General features: G+C 44.7%; 1 protein-coding gene across 5 annotated transcripts in view; it reads left to right on the forward strand.

Annotated features, from left to right (window-relative positions):
• rapgef2b (Rap guanine nucleotide exchange factor 2b) overlaps positions 1-19494 on the forward strand; it is a 109650-nt gene that overhangs the window by 30009 nt on the left and 60147 nt on the right. For all 5 annotated transcript variants that reach the window (XM_056439697.1, XM_056439698.1, XM_056439695.1 and 2 more), the window contains exons 3-4: positions 3448-3504; positions 11272-11355. In XM_056439697.1, coding sequence (XP_056295672.1) covers positions 3448-3504; positions 11272-11355 — 141 coding nt within the window. The remainder of the gene's footprint in view (positions 1-3447; positions 3505-11271; positions 11356-19494) is intronic.

Consider the following 19494-nt stretch of genomic DNA (forward strand, 5'->3'; position numbering starts at 1 on the left):
GTGTGGCGACGGCTTCTGTTTACTGAAACCGGCCGTCTGTAACGTTGAGGCACAGCCGTCTTCTCTGGAGGCGCTTTTGGGAAAAGCCTGATGTAGAGGACTTCTTCTCTGGTTTTATGTCAGATTAGATTAGATAATCCTTTATTAGTTCCACAGTGGGGACATTTCAGGATCACAGCATTAGAGCATTAATAAAAATAAAAGATACAAATAAAACACAATACTAAATACTAATACTAAAATACTAAATATACAGAGGAAACTATATATATATATATATATATTAGAGATGCACCGATCAGGTTTTTGGCGCCGATCACCGATCACTGAAATCAGTATCTGCCGATCCAATTATACCGATCACCGATCACGGTGTCGATTGACGCATTCTATTTATTGTGTAGCATTATTGCCTAGGACTATGAGGAAATACATATATAAAGCAACTCAAACATTAAAGAAATTACCGATTTCTTTAAATATTTAGGACTTTTACTTTGAAAAATGTCCTAATTGATACATTAAAATTGTTTGATTGCTATTGTAGGGGATTTCAGATATGTATGGAACACATCTGCATTATTCATTTCCTGGAACTCTTGGGGAAATCTATACAGGACTTTTCTTAACATACAAAAGTCTGACTTATTTTTATAAACTCTTCCTTGGTACAGTAAAAATGTTTTAATGTTAGCATAATTTAAGCTAAATCTCAGAAACAATCTATAAAGATACAAAATCAGTTCATTGTTTACTTTTATATGTTCGTGTATGATTTGTCGACATCTTATTTTGAAAAACGGATGTTGTTTCACGTGGTTCTTTCCGCTAACGTTATCAAAACCCTCGCGTGCTCCCGATCGAATGCGTTTACCGTGAACATTAGTCTATAGGGGCAGACATGTAAGAGTCGGCTGAGTTGACCCAGAGATTCAACTCTGGGGACGGGGACGCCGCTCGGTGGTGAGGATCCCCTCGTGGACCTCTCACTCTGCGGCCCTCGCCGGGCGCATTGTCTCCGTTGCGATGCGCGGCGATTGAAACGTATCTGATAGTTCTCGCAGATGTGACGTCATCTGATCGGCCGTTTTGAGAACGCCGATCAAAACCGATAATGGCAATATCGGCCGATATGGATCGGTGCCGATCAGATCGGTGCATCCCTAATATATATACATACATACATACACGCATACACATATATATATATACACACGCATATATATATATATATATATACACAAGGCAGTGACCAAAGTGATTTTCCAGCAGGTTAAAGTGTAATAATAATAATAACTTTATTTATATAGCACCTTTAAAAACAGAGTTTACAAAGTGCTCTACAGAGAATCAAAACAAATATAATGGTAAGATATAAAATAAAAAAACAACAGACAAACTAAATTAGGGGAACCAAAGAACTGCATAAAAGGACGACAACACTTAAAAGCTGTTCTATAAAAATGGGTTTTAAGAGGTGATTTAAAAGCAAGATCCTGATTCTGCGAGCCTTATAACGTAACGTGGGGGAACAATGTGTTTATTTCCAAAAATCGTAGATGTGTGATGTAACAAATGCGAAGCGTCATTTACCCTCGCAAAAGAACCGAGTGAGGAAGAACGAGGGTTAAATAATCCTCGGTTGAATTGCGATAGTGCTTTTCATATGATTGTTATTTTACATCCTTCGTGTTCAACGCTCATTAAACTAAGGGGGGAAATAATAATTCACTAATGAGGGCAGTGGGAGCACAAAGTGAGCCGGGTTGAGGGAGAGAAAGCAGAACCAGCTCATTTGACCCGGATGAGTGACGCTTGTGTGTGGGTAGCGGAGGCATAAATAGTCTGTGTGGTTAATTGTTGTTTGTTAAAAATCCCAAAATAAACGCAGCAACAAAAAAAAGAAGTCGATCACGGCACGGTGGATGAGTAACGGTCTCGTTGCGGCTTTCATCAGCGACAACAAATGCATACAAGTGACTGATGAATAAATGCAACGGAGACGATCGAATGTTTGGCAACGATACGGAGACGCACGACAAAGAAAACAAAGACAATAAACGCAACGGGGAAAATGATGTACGGCACAAATATAAAGCCCATAATAATCTGCGGTTTTTGCAAGTCCCCGCAAAAGTTTCCCTGAAATAAAAGAGTGAGTGTTTTCTACGATTTAGAGCCATGCGAGCAGAACGCCGACTCGGCGGATTAATTTTTATTTTTATAGGGAACATCTAAAAGAAAGTCGGTGGAAAATATGACCCGACGTAAAGAAACATGATCCGTGCCCGTGAAACGGCCGGCACGTCACGTTAAGGTATTAACGGCACATCTGAAACACGTATCTGGACATTTACGCGCTACATGTCGCGGTAAGTGACGATATTAAAGGCTTCTTCGTGACCACCGACCACCACAGATGGACAAGCGTAGGAGTCGCAGGCCCGCTGACTCCCCGTAGACCACAATGCAATGCAGCCGCTGTTCTCCTCGTAAACCCTCAGCCATTCACACATCTATAAAATACTATATGTTATCGCGTGTGTGACGACAACCCAGTGTCAGAAATACACAAGCAAGAGCAAAACTGAACATTAGAAATATAATTTTTTCCCGATATCACGAGCCGAGGGGCAGAATTTCCTCTCATAATTTAATGAACTTGTCAAAAATATCGTCGCCCATGTGACCCGGTCCAGTTGCCGTATCATGTTTTGGTTTTCGTCGTCTTATTACCTTCGCATTGAAAATGCGGAAGGTTATGTTTTGATCGCTGCGTATTTATTTATTTATTTGTATGCGTGTTCCTCGCATAACTCAAATAGAATTAAACCGAATCGCATGAAATTTGGTGGGATGATTGGTTATTATCCGGGGACCATTTGATTAGATTTTGGGATCGATTGGGTCAAAGGTCAAGGTCATGAAAAGGTCAAAATCTTCTTTTTACCATCGCGCGGTCAATTTCCATCCAATTGGCATGCAACTAATGCCAAAATGATCATAATTCAATGCCCAATCTTGTGAAATGCGAAGGTATGCGCTCTACCGAGTGCCCATTCTAGTTATTGCCGTTTTTATGAGGATCGCTCATATGCTGTAAGCCTGAAAAGTGTATTTATTATTTTTGAACAAAGGTTCAATGTTATTTCACAAGTTTTCAAAAAGTGCCCCCAATTTCTTTTTAAATGCCCCTAAATTTTAGTCGGTGGGGCAAAAATAACCCCCGATATATAATATGTCAATCTGCTACCCTGCAACAACATACACGGTTATTAAGGGCGGGGCTTATTTTGAAAGGGACGCCCACATTAGAACAATGTCTGGATCGTTTTCCTTTCTTTTTGTGCCGTTTTGTAACATTGCAAGCCAACCAGAGTGACGACTGTCTCCTCCTATTGTTTTCTGACACCCCCCCCCCCCCCTCTTTCTCCTCTGCCCCTGCAGGATGATGTGCGAGACGGTTCGTTATGAGAGACACGAGGCCAACGAAGTGCTGTACTAGTAAGTACCGCGGCGTCTGCGTGCAAACGGACGTCGAGGATGTTTATTCGGTCGAATTCTTGCATATCTACGCAAAATTAAAAAGACAACGTGTGTGTGTGTGTGTGGGGGGAAGGGGAGGAGCCAATGTAAATTAAATTCTGTGTGATTAAAGCACACCTCGTCTCGTTACTCGGCGTAAAGGATGAGTTTAAGCTCAGAGGCGGTCAGTCGACGCTTGTGTGTGTGTGTGTGTGTGTGTGTATATGTGTGTGTCAATGTCACAATAAACCACTCTCCAGCAACGCTGAAGAACCAGAACCCAGAAGGTTGAGTTCAATAAGGCCGCGTACCGAGTCCAGGCAGAAACACCTGCAGCCGCGACGCCTCCTTCGACGCCAGCTCGTCGCTCGCGTGCGTCCTCCTAAAGCCGTTTTGACCTTTTTCCTGTCCGCTTCTGATCGTGTTGGGACCCCTTTTTTGTTTTGTTTTAAAGGCTGCATCAACTCCAGTAAGCTGGGCGTTGGACTGCGGTCGCACGCCGACGTGTTCCCAACACCCACCATGAGAATCAAGAGCGTTAATTAACAGAATCAGCCTCTCGAGGGGCGACAGAGGGCACGATGTCCCTTTTGCTGCCCCTTGATCCCCTGCGTAGGCGTGTGTGTGTGGTGTTGATGCGGGGGTCTGTATGTATGTGTGTGTGTGTGTTGGGGGGGATGACGGGGAAGAGTCAACACTTCATTAGAAACCCGTCGGTCGTGTGGGACCTGATTAAACAATAGGAATGCAGATCAGGCAGTGGTCGCATAATTGACTCCAGTTACAGCAAGATTCCCTCAGGTCACACACACACACACACACACACACACACACACACACACACACACACACAGAGAGAGAGAGAGTCTCTTTGCTTTTCTAGAGGTATCATTAAAGAGCATTCTTAGATTTTCTGCTCAAATTCTCCTAAAAAATGTAAACATGCAAATAACAACAAAGTGGACGCACACATTTTTTTTTATAAACGTTTTTTTTTTTGTACAACTCGCAGTGTGGACGACCTCCGATATCAATATAACCCCCACACACAGACACGGGTCACAGCTTCATCAACTCGGGCTCCTCTGGACTCGGCGTTGGGTGTGGTGATATTAAATTAATATTATTTTATTTACGTTCAGACATTGTTCACTGGTCCTCCACATTGCATGTTATGCAATGAGGAAAGTGTATTTATAATAATAATAATAATGGATCTCAGAGTGCCACAGAGCCAGTACATAGTTAAAACTATAATAGAAAATTCATTAAATCTATTTATTTGGTACCGATCCACGCAGAAATCCCATCGTAACCATTTAAAGATGTTTTTCAATGAAAATGAGAAATAAATGCTAAATAATCATAATTTTGTCATCGGTCATACGTGTGCATCTTATGTAAAAGAGGAATACCAGAAGAGTAGAATGAAACGACTCTTCTAAGTTCACATCAACACAGCCGGTTATTGTCTTTTTTTAATTTTTATTTCTTCATTGTTTGATTTAATTAGTTCGCGTGTCGCGGTTTCTCGTCGCGTCCGTGCACGCCTGTTTGCGCGCCGGCATCAGCAGTCTGTCGGAGCGCCTCCCGACAAGAGCCGGGTGTTAAACAGCGGCGCAGGAGATTGACTTTCCTCCCGCGCGAGATCTTAATCAAGCTTCTCTCGTGAAAGCTCCGAGCTTTTAACGGCCTCGTCTGTTTCTAACGACGGCAATAATCTGCAGGGAAACGAGGGCTCTAAAAGTCAATGGGGAATTTAATTGTGATTGTATCTCCTATTAAGTTGTGTAAAAATTGTGCTCCCCGTACATCGGGTCATATGTCAAAGGGGTTCATTTCCTTGAAGGGAGGGGGGAAAAAAACAGGTTGCTTTTAGAAATGCTACAGGCGGAGACGCCGCTCTGGTTCCTGGGATCAGACACGAGCGTGTAGGGAGAGCTTTCAGAAGGTTGTAACGAAACAGTTACATGTATATGTGTAGTGTCCGGCCGGTGTGTTGTGCGTTGGACTGTTGGAGTCACTCGGGGGTCAGCGGGCCAGAAGGATCCTGGCAAACCTCGACTAGCAGGTCAATAAGTCCGATTGGCGGTTTTCCTTCGCGCGGACGCCATCGGGACGTTCGCCCCAAAAGAGGAAATGATTCTCGGCCTCCGGTCATGTTCCCACACCACGACACCGCAAGAGCTTTCTTACTTTCAGCCCCAGTGAGCAAGACGGGTAGATTGCTCCATAGCGACCGGTTAGAGGAAGTCAACAGTAGCGTATATTGATCCATAGATTTTAATGTTCATGCCCACCGGCGCGTGTGAGGGGAATACCTGCCTGAGGGGAAACCGACGAGCTCGGACCGGGGAACCTCCGTCAATCATCGAGTTCAAAACACACATACGGCGTGACGCTTGTGATTAGAGGCGACTATGGGTCAGTGGTTAGCAGGTCCGTCTTTCAATCAGGGGGTTGGAGGTTCAATCCCCGCCCTAGTCGATGTGTCCTTGAGCAAGGCACTTAACCCTGAGTTGCTCCCTGTAGCTGCGTCTACAGTGTATGTAACAGGATTGTAAGTCGCTTTGGATAAAAGCGTCAGCTAAATGACATGTAATGTAATGTAGAGGAGCTGTCTGAAGATCACGCTTCAACACACGGGACGAAATGAGACGAGAAGACTTTTTAGAAGCCTGAGGTGGTGACCAACCAACAGTCTAAAAACTCATTGTGTGTGTATATTTATTTATTTATATATATACTATATCTATATTTATATATAGATATAGTATATATTTATTTATATATTTATTTATATATATATATGTATTTATATATATCTTTATATATAATATATATATATATCTTTACATATATATTTATTTATATTTATTTATATATATTTATATATATACTTGTATATATATATATACGGCAAGGGCCGTAAAGGCTTATTATTTATATAAATATAATACGCCTCTCCGGCCCTTGCTTGATATAAATTGGAGCAAATGCCATTGTCTGGCAGCCATCTTTCTTCCCTTTGAGGACGTTTTCCACAGAACAAAATCCTGACTCCATAGCAAATGTTGTTTCTTCTTCTTTTTTCTTCCATAATGTTGGGAGAGAGAAAAGCACTCCGATTCATACCGATGACCCAGTTAATGACCCGCACACTCCCACTCCCTCTCTAACTGTCCCCGACAGTTGGCAGTCCTGAAGCAACGATGGGAGGACGAGGGTAATTGTTATAAAAGTATTACATTTTTCCTGCCTGGGGATTTAGATTGCTAGAGTGCAAACACTACACACACAGTCTCACACACACACACACACAGTCACACACACACACAGTCACACACAATATGTCATGAAAACATCCCACGCTGTGAATCCACAGATTATGGTGCTAAAGCGTTCCTGAGGTCGAGGCTGACCTGGCACTTTTCACCGAGGCTGGGGAGGAGGGCATCGCACCTCCTGGTCTGCCTTTTAACCCGTTTCCATGTCAGCTCTTTCCATGTGACCCTTGACCTTTTTGACCCATCGCTAATTTGTGTGGTTCAGCTGTAAACTCCACCCATGTGCGACGCAATAGCGTTTTCTCGTTTGGAAGTCTTTATTTCTTTACGGGGACATCAAACTACGGGCATTGGAGTCAAATAATGTGAGTTTTGCATTTTAATTTGATTTTTTTTCCCTCTTAATTAATAACTCGTCCATCAACACAACGTTAATTGGCACCATTGTTCCCCGTGTGATAGACGACGGTTTTGAACCAGACGATTGAAGACCGGAGCAATTTTAGCGACTGTTGGATTAGTTGAGAGAATAATTGGCAGGTTAATGACGATGAAAGTAATTGTTAGTTGCAGCCGTACGTTTAATAATTTAATAATCAGTTTTTTTCCCCTCCGAGGACGTCAGAAGTGAAGCCTGTCCGTCTTTCGTAGTATTTCAATGCGTTTCAAGTTCAAATAAGCAGCGTTTACGATGTTTTTCTCCGTTTCTGTCGTCATGGAAATGACAACTGACAGTCAGGTCGGGTTGTAGTGTTGCGAAATCACATTTTACCCTCGCAGGCAGTTCTCTACATGTTTTAATTAAGGTTATTAAATGAGGAAGAAGAAGTCGTCCAAGTCCAGCGAGCTGTTGCCGGGGGAGACGAAACTAAAACGGCGTCCGTCGGGTCTCGCAACACAACTTCTTCTAAACCTGCTGTTTTCTTGTTTTTAACGTATAGCTCAAAAAGCATCGGTAACATCCGATCGTTACTATTTAAAAGAACAGCCGAGATTCATCGTGAGCGCGAATGACATCGTCATAGAGGAGGAAGACGATGAGGAAGACGGAACTCGGAAACGTTGTGAATGCGCCGCGCCGCCGTAGTCTGAGCTCGTTGTTAATCAGCTGCAGCAGGAGGATGGAAGTGACCTCGTGCCCCGGCGCTCACTAACCAGGCGTACGTGTTCCCCCGGGTGGCGTCTGTGCAGCGGAGCGCGGCCCGCTGGTGGAAACGTAATGAGTAGAACATCGGGAGTCAGTGGGAGGATAAATAATCTCATATTTGTGTTTTAGTAGGTAATGATGCACGATTACTAACGGAACTTCTCAGTAATTAATAAACTACCAGGTTGCACAGTTTCCCGACCAACGCCTGTACAGCACCCGCCACAATAAGAGTCTACTCAGTGGTTTTCAAATGTTACGTATAGACGGCTGAAGTAAGAGGTTTGATCCATTGATTACAGTGATTACAGTCAAGTATATATGTATATATAATTTTTATTTATATATATATTTTTATATATATATATACTTGACCAAACCCCAATCTGCTCGTCAGAAACCTTTTGTTGTATTCAAACTCTTTAAATAACATTTAACCAGTAACCTCGGTCCTCTCCCTCTTTTTCTTAGCTTTAAAAGCTCATATTTTTAGCTGCTAGGTTGTATTGGGCTTTTGTTTTGAAACTCCCGTCGTCGGTCCTTCCTGTCGGATAAGTATTGATAAGATCCAAACGGAGGAGGAGGAGGGGGAGGAGGAGGGGAGGAGGAGGAGGCGGAGGAGGAGGAGGCTTTATTTTTGCACCTTGTCAGTCGGGTGTGCCGTCTCAGCCTCATTAGCTCTGCAAGACAAGTGAGGAAGGAGGGGTGAGACTTTGTTCCCGTGATTAGGGAGGAAAAAAACAAACTCCGTCAGCACGGCGTGCGTTTGTGCACCGGGCGCTTTTTTAAACAAGTGCGACCATCATTTTACCTTTTCGGCAAGCAAGAACCAGTCCCACATCGCCGACGGCTCACTGGCCATCGATTCTCTCTCTCTCTCTCTCTCTCTCTCTCTCTCTCTCTCTCTCTCTCTCTCCCCCCCCTCCCCCTTCTGGTTTCAATTAAAAACCGTCCCACCCAGACCAGGTGAACGATATTCAGCGATAATGACACAAGTTGCTGCCTTCTCAACGCCGGAGCGCCTTCAAGTGCAAATGTTTGATTTCTGTGATGAGGAGATGTGTTTTATTTTATTTTTTATAACAGTCCCAGCTGGTAAGCAGACGGGCGGAGGCTTCACTCGATGCTGCGGATTTCATGGCAAAGCTAATTACGGGTTTTCGCACCCTCGGGCGAAGCTTTTCACAGTGACACCTGAACCGATGCAGGCTGATAATGAAGCGGCACATCTGGAGGTCTTCTTCTTTTCACACTTTTATAAAAACAACTTGTTCGAAATAATTTGACATTCTGGGCATTCTACGTTCTCGCCTTGAGCTGGATGAGAAGTTTGATACCGCTGTATAAAACAAGACGAGCTGCTTTCTAGTATATATATTTACAGTTGAGGCACAAGAGTGGAAATTATCCTCATCTCAAGCAAATAATATTTCCCAAAATGTTCAAATATCCTTATAAGGAATAATGCAAATATTTGTGATATTTTCCTTTTCTTAATTCTACATATTTTTTCTATATTTTTTTCTTTATTTTTTCTTAATTCTATATATTTTCTCTTAATTATATATACATAAATATATACATATATATCTACATATATATATATATGTGTATGTATATATATATATGGATATATATAATGTAATATAATTATCTAGCATTTATCAAAGCTTCCTTTATTCCTGATGCTTAGTTCTAGTTCAATTTTAGTAAAAACTCAAATGTTGACACAAGTCAAACTCGCACACTTTGAGTATCTGTTTTGTCAGAATGACGAAATAAGCAATAACGGTAATAAAAGAACAAAACGAGAAAGGCATAAAAGTATTAACATCTTTCGAGTTCCTGCAGCTCCAGTTGTTCCGAGTCGTCGGGGTGATATGAAAGCGGTTTCCTGACGAGTCTATTTCTGTCCGCCGCACTGCCGAAACTCAAGAGCTCATCGTGTCACATTCCCAGCGCCAAAAAAAAGACGATATCGGTGTCATGAGAACGCACTTCCCTCTCTGGGTTTCTACTTCCTCTTTCCTGTACAGAGGCCGTCAGGTGACCTGTGTGACGCAACCGAGAAACCGCAATTCAGCTCGAATTGAAACGAGGAATCCTATTTTTAAATTTTATTTTTTAACCAAAATCCATAAATAACTAAACGTCATTTTCTTCTATTTTCGCAGACTTCGCTCGGAGCTCGTACGTCGCGTCGGCCGTTGAACCCAAAGCCGGCGCTAACGTCGCTATCCGTAAACACGGCGCCTGTTTACATTCACGGCGAGTCAACGCGGCGTTCTCTCTGATAATCCGGCGTGAACAAGTGCGTCTGCGTCTCGGCCTTGTGAGATTATCTGGTTGCGATCCGCTGGCCGCGCACGTCACCAGATAAACTAGAGCGCCAAAACAAACTGAACGGACGCATTAAACTAAACTTCCATCCTTTTTATAAAAAAAAATCACCAGCATGCTTTTTTAATACCGACGGTGCATTTTATTTCTGAATTTCTTATCTTCTAAACTAAATTGTTTATCTTGAGGCAACCCCCCCAGTGTGTGTGTGTGTGGACGACTCCTCAGTTCATTCATAGTTCTCTCTCTCCTACACATGTTTTCTCCCTTTAACAACTTCTTTTTTCATTTATTTTTTATATAAAAGTTATGATCTGATGAAAAACACAGTATAGTGGTGCCAACTTTTCTTTTTTTTCTGCAAAGAAAGTAGCAAGAAGCTCCAAAAGTTTCTAAATCTAACCTCAGGCCGCCCCTTTTTGGATTTTCTACATTTATAGATCAGTAGTTTTTTTGTGTGTGTGTGTTTGGAAAAATATGACAAACCCCCGTCACAGTTTCCCAAAGTTGCTGCCCTTTTCATTTCTGGTGTTGTGTTACTAACATAAACAAATTCCTCACCGCCACATTCATAGTGGACCAAGAATGTCAGCAGTGTCTCTTTTAGCTTTTATTTTCTTCTAAAAGATGACCTGAACGGCTGTGCAGGGTCTCTACACATACAGAGTTTGTTTCCAATAAACTAATACTAAGTTCAAGAAAATAGAAAGTTGATCATTTGAAAGTGAAGTCGATGCGCTCTGTAGCGGAAACTCATCCTGACCTTATCCTTTTAATTTGAAATTATAAATACTGCCGAAAGAGTTGTTTTTTCCTCCAAATTGCTGAATTAAATCCAACATGGAGGTTTTTGCGTCTCGCCAGTTTTACACAATTCCCGAGCCGCTCCCCCGTGTCCTTATTTTTTCGTCCATCCCCGATAAAGAACATCTGATTGGTGCTCACTGCGTCTCCTTCTTTTCTCTCTTCCAGCCCCGACGACGTCGGCAGCTGCTGGTACATCCTGTTGTCCGGCTCCGTCTTCATCAAGGAGTCCATGTTCCTGCCCAGAAGCAGGTGGGTCCTCCTCCTTCTGAACATGAACTGTTTTATTAGTTCGCCCTTCAAAGCTCATTCAGAGCGTTCACATCGGGGGGGATTAAAAAGCTAATCCTCTCAAGAGAGAGAGAGAGAGGATTTTAATTTCTGCTATCTCCAAAAAGGTTTGTTTCCACGTTATCAACGAGGAGTAAATACAGAGGTCGTCTTTCACCCCAAATTGGCTTTTTAAACGCTGTTCGTGGCGTTAAGGTTTCAGAGGACACGCCGGCTTGTTGTTTGTTTCTGAAAAGGGGAAGGTTTAAATCTGATAATTACTTAATTACCTTCGCATTGAAAATGCGGAAGGTTATGTTTTGATCGCCGCGTATTTATTTGTATGCGTGTTATTCGCCTAACTCAAAAAGTATTAAACCGAATCGCATGAAATTTGGTGGGATGATTGGTTATTATCCGGGGACCATTTGATTAGATTTTGGGAACGATTGGGTCAAAGGTCAAGGTCATGGAAAGGTCAAAATCTTCTTTTTACCATAGCATGGTCAATTTTTATCCAATTGGCATGCAACTAATGCCAAAATGTTCATAATTCAATGCCCAATCTTGTGATATGCGAAGGTATGCGCTCTACCGAGTGCCCATTCTAGTTTTTCTTTTAATAAGAAGAAAGAAAGCGGTCCGCCGCTGCCACCTGCAAGCTCACAGAAGGTTTCATTTATATCTACTTTATTTTTTCTCTCCAGCCAATGAACAAAATGATTACAATCAGACAAAAGGACATATAAATACAAATAAATTAAACTATTTTACAATACAAAAACACGTGTTGTACAGTCTGTACGTGTATATATCGCGCAGCACATTTGTACACGTGATTTCACTGAGCGCTGCTGGTGTCTTGCATTTCATTGCGAGGCTCCACGGGGGGCACCAGCATCACTTTTCCGCAATTCTGGAGAAAGGGAAGCCCACTTCCTCTCCGTGCCCTCCCCAGGGAAGAGTACCGAGCCAGAGGAAGGAAAGGAAGGCGGCATAACATTCCCGTTGATGTTTTTCGAAAGAGCTCCATAAAACTGTCTTTCTGAAGAAAGTTGCAGCTGAAGAACAGCTGCACGCAGTTGTAATTAAACAAAACGCGACGGATTTATACAACTAAAAATGGATAAGACGTAAAACAAATATCACTACATTCACTTTCCACCTCCTGAAGACCGTAAAACAAAAGACAAGTGAAACTAATAAACGTCCAGTTGATATCAGAAGCACTAAAGTTCTGATAAACGACAGAACATTTTCTCCTATGGGTACACATTCTACATCCAGATAGATATATACATATATATATATATGTGTATGTATATATATATGTGTGTGTGTGTATATACACATATGTATATATATATATCTCTATATATGTGTGTGTATATATACATATGTATATATATGTGTGTGTATATACACATATGTATATATGTATGTATATATATATATATGTATATATACATATATATGTGTATATATATGTGTATGCGTTGTACCACCAGAAGTTGACATGTACCCTTCAAAATAAAAGTATTTTCGCCAGAATTGGAAACCCTTTAGTTCCCCCATATTTAGCATTTATAAGCGGCATATGAACACTGGGTAATTGGCTTATAACCCACTACAATGTAATCGGGTTATAAGCCAGTCAAATGTGTCTTCATAGAAGTTTGAAATATAATTGATAATTGAACATTAACAAACATTTAAAAGTATCATATTGGCTACATTGTGTTATTACAACCCGTGTAATGTCAAGTTAAAGTCGAGTGTTACCCAGGACTTTATAACATCCCATGCAGGTTCTTTTGTTGTTGTAGTGTCGCCACATTTCTGTCACCGCCCCCATTCTGAATAATATTTAACCACAACACCCTCGGAGGACTTAAGACTCACCCCCCCCCCCCACCCACCACCCCTCACCACCACCTCTCTGAGCCAAGATCCAAATGTTAAAAAAGCTGCGATTTCACAAGCGTCTCTGTTCCACGAGGCGGCTCCGTGGGCGTCCCGAAAACAATGATCTTTTTCATCCATTAGGGCTTGCATAACACACACACCTACGGACGGGCCACTCAGAGCGCTTCATCGCCGCGCAGAGACGTCCCCGGCATTGCTGCGAGGGGGGGGGGGGGGGGGGTCGACTCCGGTCATTCTCCGGATTCGCAGGAACGTGGGAGGCATTCAAAGGGGAGACTCTGATCGGAAAAATACAAAAAATATGACCTTTCTCAGTTTGGCCAAGGGGAAAACGTGAACGTGGGACAGCGGAGGAGGAGGTGGGGGGGGGGGGGGTTGTGTGAGGGGGGTTTGCAGGTATTGGCAGATTCAAGTTAACCGCAGTCAGTGGGGAAAGAGGCTGTTAGAATGTTCTTACTGAGCGCGTGCCACACGGAGGCCGACGCAGGGGACGCCTGGAAAAGTCATGGAATTTTAAAATGGTCGTTTCCAGGCCTGGAAAAGTCATGGAAAAAGCCTAAATCATAAAAGTTTTGGAAAAGTCATGGAAATTTGCTATAATCACATGCTCATTCACGCCAAGTTTAAAATAATAAATGTTTTTTTAAAGAAAGACGCTCAAAATATAAGCCGGCGTACGCTCTCAATACGCAGAATGTTCTAAATTGTTCATGTTTATACCGAGATTTCAGTTTGGTTTAAAGTCCTGGAAAAGTCCTGGAAATCCATTGGTCAAAATGTGTAAGAACCCTGGCACGTGGCACACTTCCCAGGTGACGAGAAGACTTCCTTGTTTCTCTTTTTAAATGACACGTTCGATGTTGACACGCTGTGGTTTTTGGAAGAAAAAATTCCGGGGCTCGATGAAACTCGCTCGGATCGGCGCTGTGCGTTTACAACCCGAGCAGGAAGTAAAAAGACATTCCTCTTTCTAACGTCCGCGGGGTATCGCCGTCTCTACCGGGTCACGGAGCCCGGGGGAGGCGGCGTGCGGCGATACCTGTCGCCGCTCTCTAAAGGGGGAAGTCGTCCCACGCCACTTCCCCGTTTCAACGGCGCTTTCGCAGAAATGACGTCGGCGTGTTTTCACGCCGCGAGGCGCTCGTTCTCGCACGGGCGGCATCGTGTCAGACGTGGTGAACTTTCACGTTGCTTCTCTTCTTTCGGTATTATTCTCTGTCATCAGTGTTGTTTTGTTTTAGTTTTAATGGCCATAGCAACATTGAAAAAAAGGAAATGGGGGGTGCAAATCGTGACACGAGGAACTGAACGGAGTCCGGCGAGACTTCCTGACGCTTTTAAATGTGGTGGATTTTGGTTTCAGGCGGACCTCGCCCAGAACGGGCTGCTCCTCTCTCAAACCTGATATGCTTCCATCACTCCATCACTCCATCACTCGGGGCTTCTCTCTCTCTCTCTCTCTCTGCTCTCCCCTCGCTGTGGTGAGATGTGATCTGGGAGGAAGAAGAGGAGGATGACTCAGTCACTAGGGGGGCGGAAAGAAGGTCAAGAAGCCCAGAGGCCGGCTTGAAATCCGATACAACCCAAATAAATAAACCTCAGCGTGCGGGTGACTCGTATTTATAAAGCATGTAGAAACACCGGTGAAACATCTGAGGGTGACTGCCCCCCACCCCCACCCCCCGCCAGCGCCATCAACAGATGCTGAAGTCCGTAAAGGCAGATTTACGAGGGAGCTGAACCCCGAGTCGTTAATCACCACTTATTGGCGAAGGCTCTTCTCGTCCTCCGCCTTTCCATTTCGTGGGGGACAAAAGAAAGATCCGTGGACATCGTACAGCTGCCGGGTTCACAGTTATTAAAGGAGCGGAGCACCTCGCCGCTGCCGTCGGTCAAACTAGATGAGGGGAGCAATAAAAACTAATAAAACACGACACGACACGGGGTGGAAACGAGCAATATCTGCTCCTGACTGATTTCTTCCCCACGCGTCGGTCAGGATGATGCCGTGGAGTCTGAACGTGGCATTATGGGTTAAGTTTATCAAAGAAGTATGATTTTACGCATTTAAAATCTACTAACCTTTAACACAAATGTGTGTGTAGGGGTGTAACGGTTTTAATGGCTTTTTTCTTCCCTCCTCAAATCATTTCTGACATTTTCAAATGTTCTGTAATGTTGAAATATAATTTTAGTTCCAGTTTCAACAACTTGGAACTTCCAACTTCCACCAAGCTAGAGATGTCATTACACACACACACACACACACACACACACACACACACACACACACACACACACACACACACACACACACACCTGACCTGTGATATAAATTGGGGCTTAAAAGGTGTAGGTATTTACAGTACCGGGCAGGGACACTACCGCACTGCATTGTGGGAAATGTAAGATTCTGCATTGGGGTTTTTTCTTCCGTTTTGTTGGTACCATTTGGACCTTTAGTCACGCGTAGGACATGACGTTTAATCCACAGCCGCGAAGTTCGGGTTGAACACTGACGACGAGTTGCTGGTGTCCAGTTAGGAGAAGCAGTTTAAAGTCTAATCCTTCGCCCGCCACGCCGACGACTCGGCGCGTCTCGAGCCGCGTCGTTTTCGATTTGAGCTTTCGGACGAGGATCCGAACGAACACGACGTCAGGGACCGGAGTTAAAACGTGTCGGGGGCGAACGAGGCGGAAGACGGCGAGTTAGAGTCATAAGGACAATTATGGAATTAGTTTAAAGACCTACAGGGGTTATTTTTTATTTTTTCTGTCATGGGTTTCGGTTTTGATCAGATAAATCGGTGTGTGACCGATTTGAGTCACATGAGTAAACAACCCCATCATAAGTCATCAAAGTAGAGGACAATAAACCATATAAGAGCTTTTAACTGTGCATGCTGGGAAGTGTTATATATTAGAATTAGAATTTTTGTAATTTTAAGTAAGTTATTAACTCGTTACCGTGAGTTCATTTCAGTCACGTGGGTTTTATATTTCAGGAATTGAATTCTACAGAATTCACGAGGAAACTAGTTCATGAGTCGCTTTCACCGAGAGGGGAGAACGGTAGCCGTGACACACACACACACACACACACACCGTCCTCTCACTCCCTTGCATCTCTGTGACAGGAAGTGAGTCGTTCACTGGAATGCTGGCTGTAGTCAGAGCACCAGATTACACAGAGAGAGAGAGAGAGGGAGAGGGAGAGGGAGGGGGAGGGAGAGAGAGAGGGAGGGGCAGAGGCAGAGGCTGATCCACACACACAGTTTCCAGAGCCACACACACTCTCCCGGTCTCAGACAGCAACACTCTGGCGTGCGCAGGACGATATGCCGCAGCGGTGGCGCCAAAGTCTCGGGACGCTGAGCGCGCGCGTCGGACCGACGGCGGACTAACGGGAGGACCGGCCGGCCTCGTCTGTCTCTGCGGGCGTCCGGGGTGAGTGTCCAGGCCCCTGAGCTCTGAGCTCCCGTTGGCGGCTCACCGCGAAGCTCCGGCGCCCCGAAAAAATGGTGTTTATGTCTCCTTCTGTGGGGGGTTGTGTGTTTAAAGGGAGCCGGCTGCAGCGCAACCTCCACGTCTGGAACGCGTTACGTCGTATATGTCGGTGCGCAGCAGTGAGGGGGCGTGTCTTCTTCATGTGGTGTGTGTGTGGGGGTGGGGGGGGGGTACGCGGGTCTTTTGGCAACTTTTTAAAAACCAAAACAAAGATGGAGCTCCTGCTGTGGAGAGAATGTGTGAGAGGTTTGGGTTACAGACGCCACGGGGATGGACGATGCGTCTTGGGAAAGTTTTGAGCTGTCTCTCTTTTTTTCTCTCTCTCTCTCTCTCCACACGTCAGTGCCCTTTTCTTGTATGTTGTGTATTTTGGGCTGAGTCACGTGCCATTCGCACATTCTTGGCGTCCCCGTGTTGCCGTCTATTTCTGAAGTGGCCGGGTCAAAGGCTTTTGTGTGAGTGTGTGTGTGTGTGTGTGTGTGTGTGTTTCTCAGAGGAATGCCATTCCTGTTCTCCAAGGTGAGAGGTGGCTTGGGGGGGGGGGGGGGTGGCGTCACATGCCTGGATGCACTGATGTCACTTCAGACACCTCTGACACCCCCCCCCCCCCCCAATACACACACACACACACACACCTTCTCTGAGCCTAGACTTGCAGAACCAGTTTGTCCTTTTTTTTGTCTGGTGGGTTAAAAAAGCAGCTCATGTGCCCTCTCACCATTTACTCAGTTAAACAATGCAACGGAGCGAGGAGCCCCCCCTCCCCCCACCTCCACCCTCCTCTCCTCCACCTCAAACCAGGGGTGCAGATCAGGGGTTGCAGTCAGACGGCTGAATGGATCTGAGGCTCTCTGGTGGCTCGGGCTCGCAAGAGCGAAAAGGCCGGTAATGCATGCGGGACGACATTCCAGACGCCCGGGCTTGTTTGTAGCGGGGGGGGGGGGGGGCGGGGAGAAGAATGTCAATCAGTCAACTAGGAGAGAGAGAGCGAGAGAGCTTCAGGGTTTAATGTGCAAAGCAGCAGAGGCTCTCTAAAGACGCTCCGGTTGTTTTGCTCGTTTATTACTCACAATGTCTTCCTCCTGACGAGACGGTGAGACATTACGAAGTGTGACCCCGACGCCCTCAGCCGGGTGTCCTCTTTAAGCAACAGGTGCTATCGTTGGTGCCGCTTTGACCTTTTTAGACCAAGCCGGCCGCATGATACCGACATGCGGCGCCGCGAGTTGACGACGCGGCGCCACGTTGGTTTAACCCGTGTCTCTTTTATCGCCTCGAAAAACAACAGACTTTTGTTTGTTTGGACTTTTCCGGCTCGTTCTAACGTGGCAGTGTGAAATGCACAAAGTGTTCAGAAACGACCCCGTTCTCTGCCGTCACCAACCGGCAATTAAGGAAACGGCGCCACGCCGCGAAACGAGTCCCGAAGCCGGCGCACAAACAAACGAAACGTGTTCGCTCTGCAGCGTTTTCTCAAAGCGGCAAAAAGTTGTCGATTCAGCATTTTTCCGGCTTTATCCCGATGAGCGAGTTTCCGTTTCGACATGTGCTGCATCTTTATGTCTGTTGTGTTTTTTTAATGCCCTCTGCAGGGTGAATTCCACCCGCCATTTAAAAAAAAAGGGACAATAAAGTTAAGTGGAGCAAAGATAACGACGTTTAAACATCGGTACATGCAATTGTGCCGTGGATCGTGGCCCATTCGCCAGCGTTTCTGCGTGACACCGATAATCCCGGCTCCGTTTTAACGGACTTATGCAAACCTTCAGCCATCTGGCACATTTTCTTATCTCTTTCTTATCCGTTTTTTTTTTTTCTTCTATTTTTTTCTCGTATGTGTGTCAGTCAGCACACACTCCAGTTCCCATGAAAGAAGGCGCACGCCTTGCATCATCTTCACCTGCATTCCTCCGCGCTCTGCGTTGTGAAGAGCAAATAGTTTGGTGCGCACATCATCGGCGCAATCGCCAACGACGAAAATATTTTCACCGGGGAAGATTTTTTTTTTCCGTTGTCGATTGGCTGCAAAAAAGTTCCCACCAAAGCATCCACCGGGAGAACAACATGTTTGTTTGAGGCGCGTTCACACACACACACACACACACACACATACACACACATGTTAGGTCCCCACCAGGACATGAGTCCCCATGGGGCTGTGTGCAGTCAGGTTAAAGTCCCCACCGGCATAGAGGTTCAAGAACACACACACACACACACACGTTCACCCACACACATCAAATCTCGCACTTATAATAATAGTATTTGCTCAGGAGGCTTTAATCTACCCAACAAGACACGTTTGTGTTCTGAAAAAAAGAAGACGAAGCCCTCCCTCCCACCCCCTCACTCCACTTTCATAATCCCTCCTCTAATCTCACGCTGTCAGTGTGGCATTTGCCTCCAGCAAAATGGAGGATTGGAATTACTCATTTGAGGAATGCAAATGACACGACGGAATGTTTTTGTTTGTTGCTGTGCCGTTTCGCCGTTTCGGTGCCGATGGGTTCAGCTGGAAAAGTAGCGCCGGCGTCGGGAGGCTCAGCAGGATCAGAGGCAGCCGGCTCCAAAACGACTGTAAAAAAAAAAACAGATTGAAAAAAAAAGCGCCGCCCCGCTCCTCTGAACAAATCATCTTCTGCTGGAAACGAGTTGCAAAAAGAATGAAAGTGTTTTTGTCTTCTTGTG

The sequence above is a fragment of the Pseudoliparis swirei genome, chromosome 19 (genome assembly GCF_029220125.1).
Source record: "Pseudoliparis swirei isolate HS2019 ecotype Mariana Trench chromosome 19, NWPU_hadal_v1, whole genome shotgun sequence".
Lineage (NCBI taxonomy): Eukaryota > Metazoa > Chordata > Actinopteri > Perciformes > Liparidae > Pseudoliparis > Pseudoliparis swirei.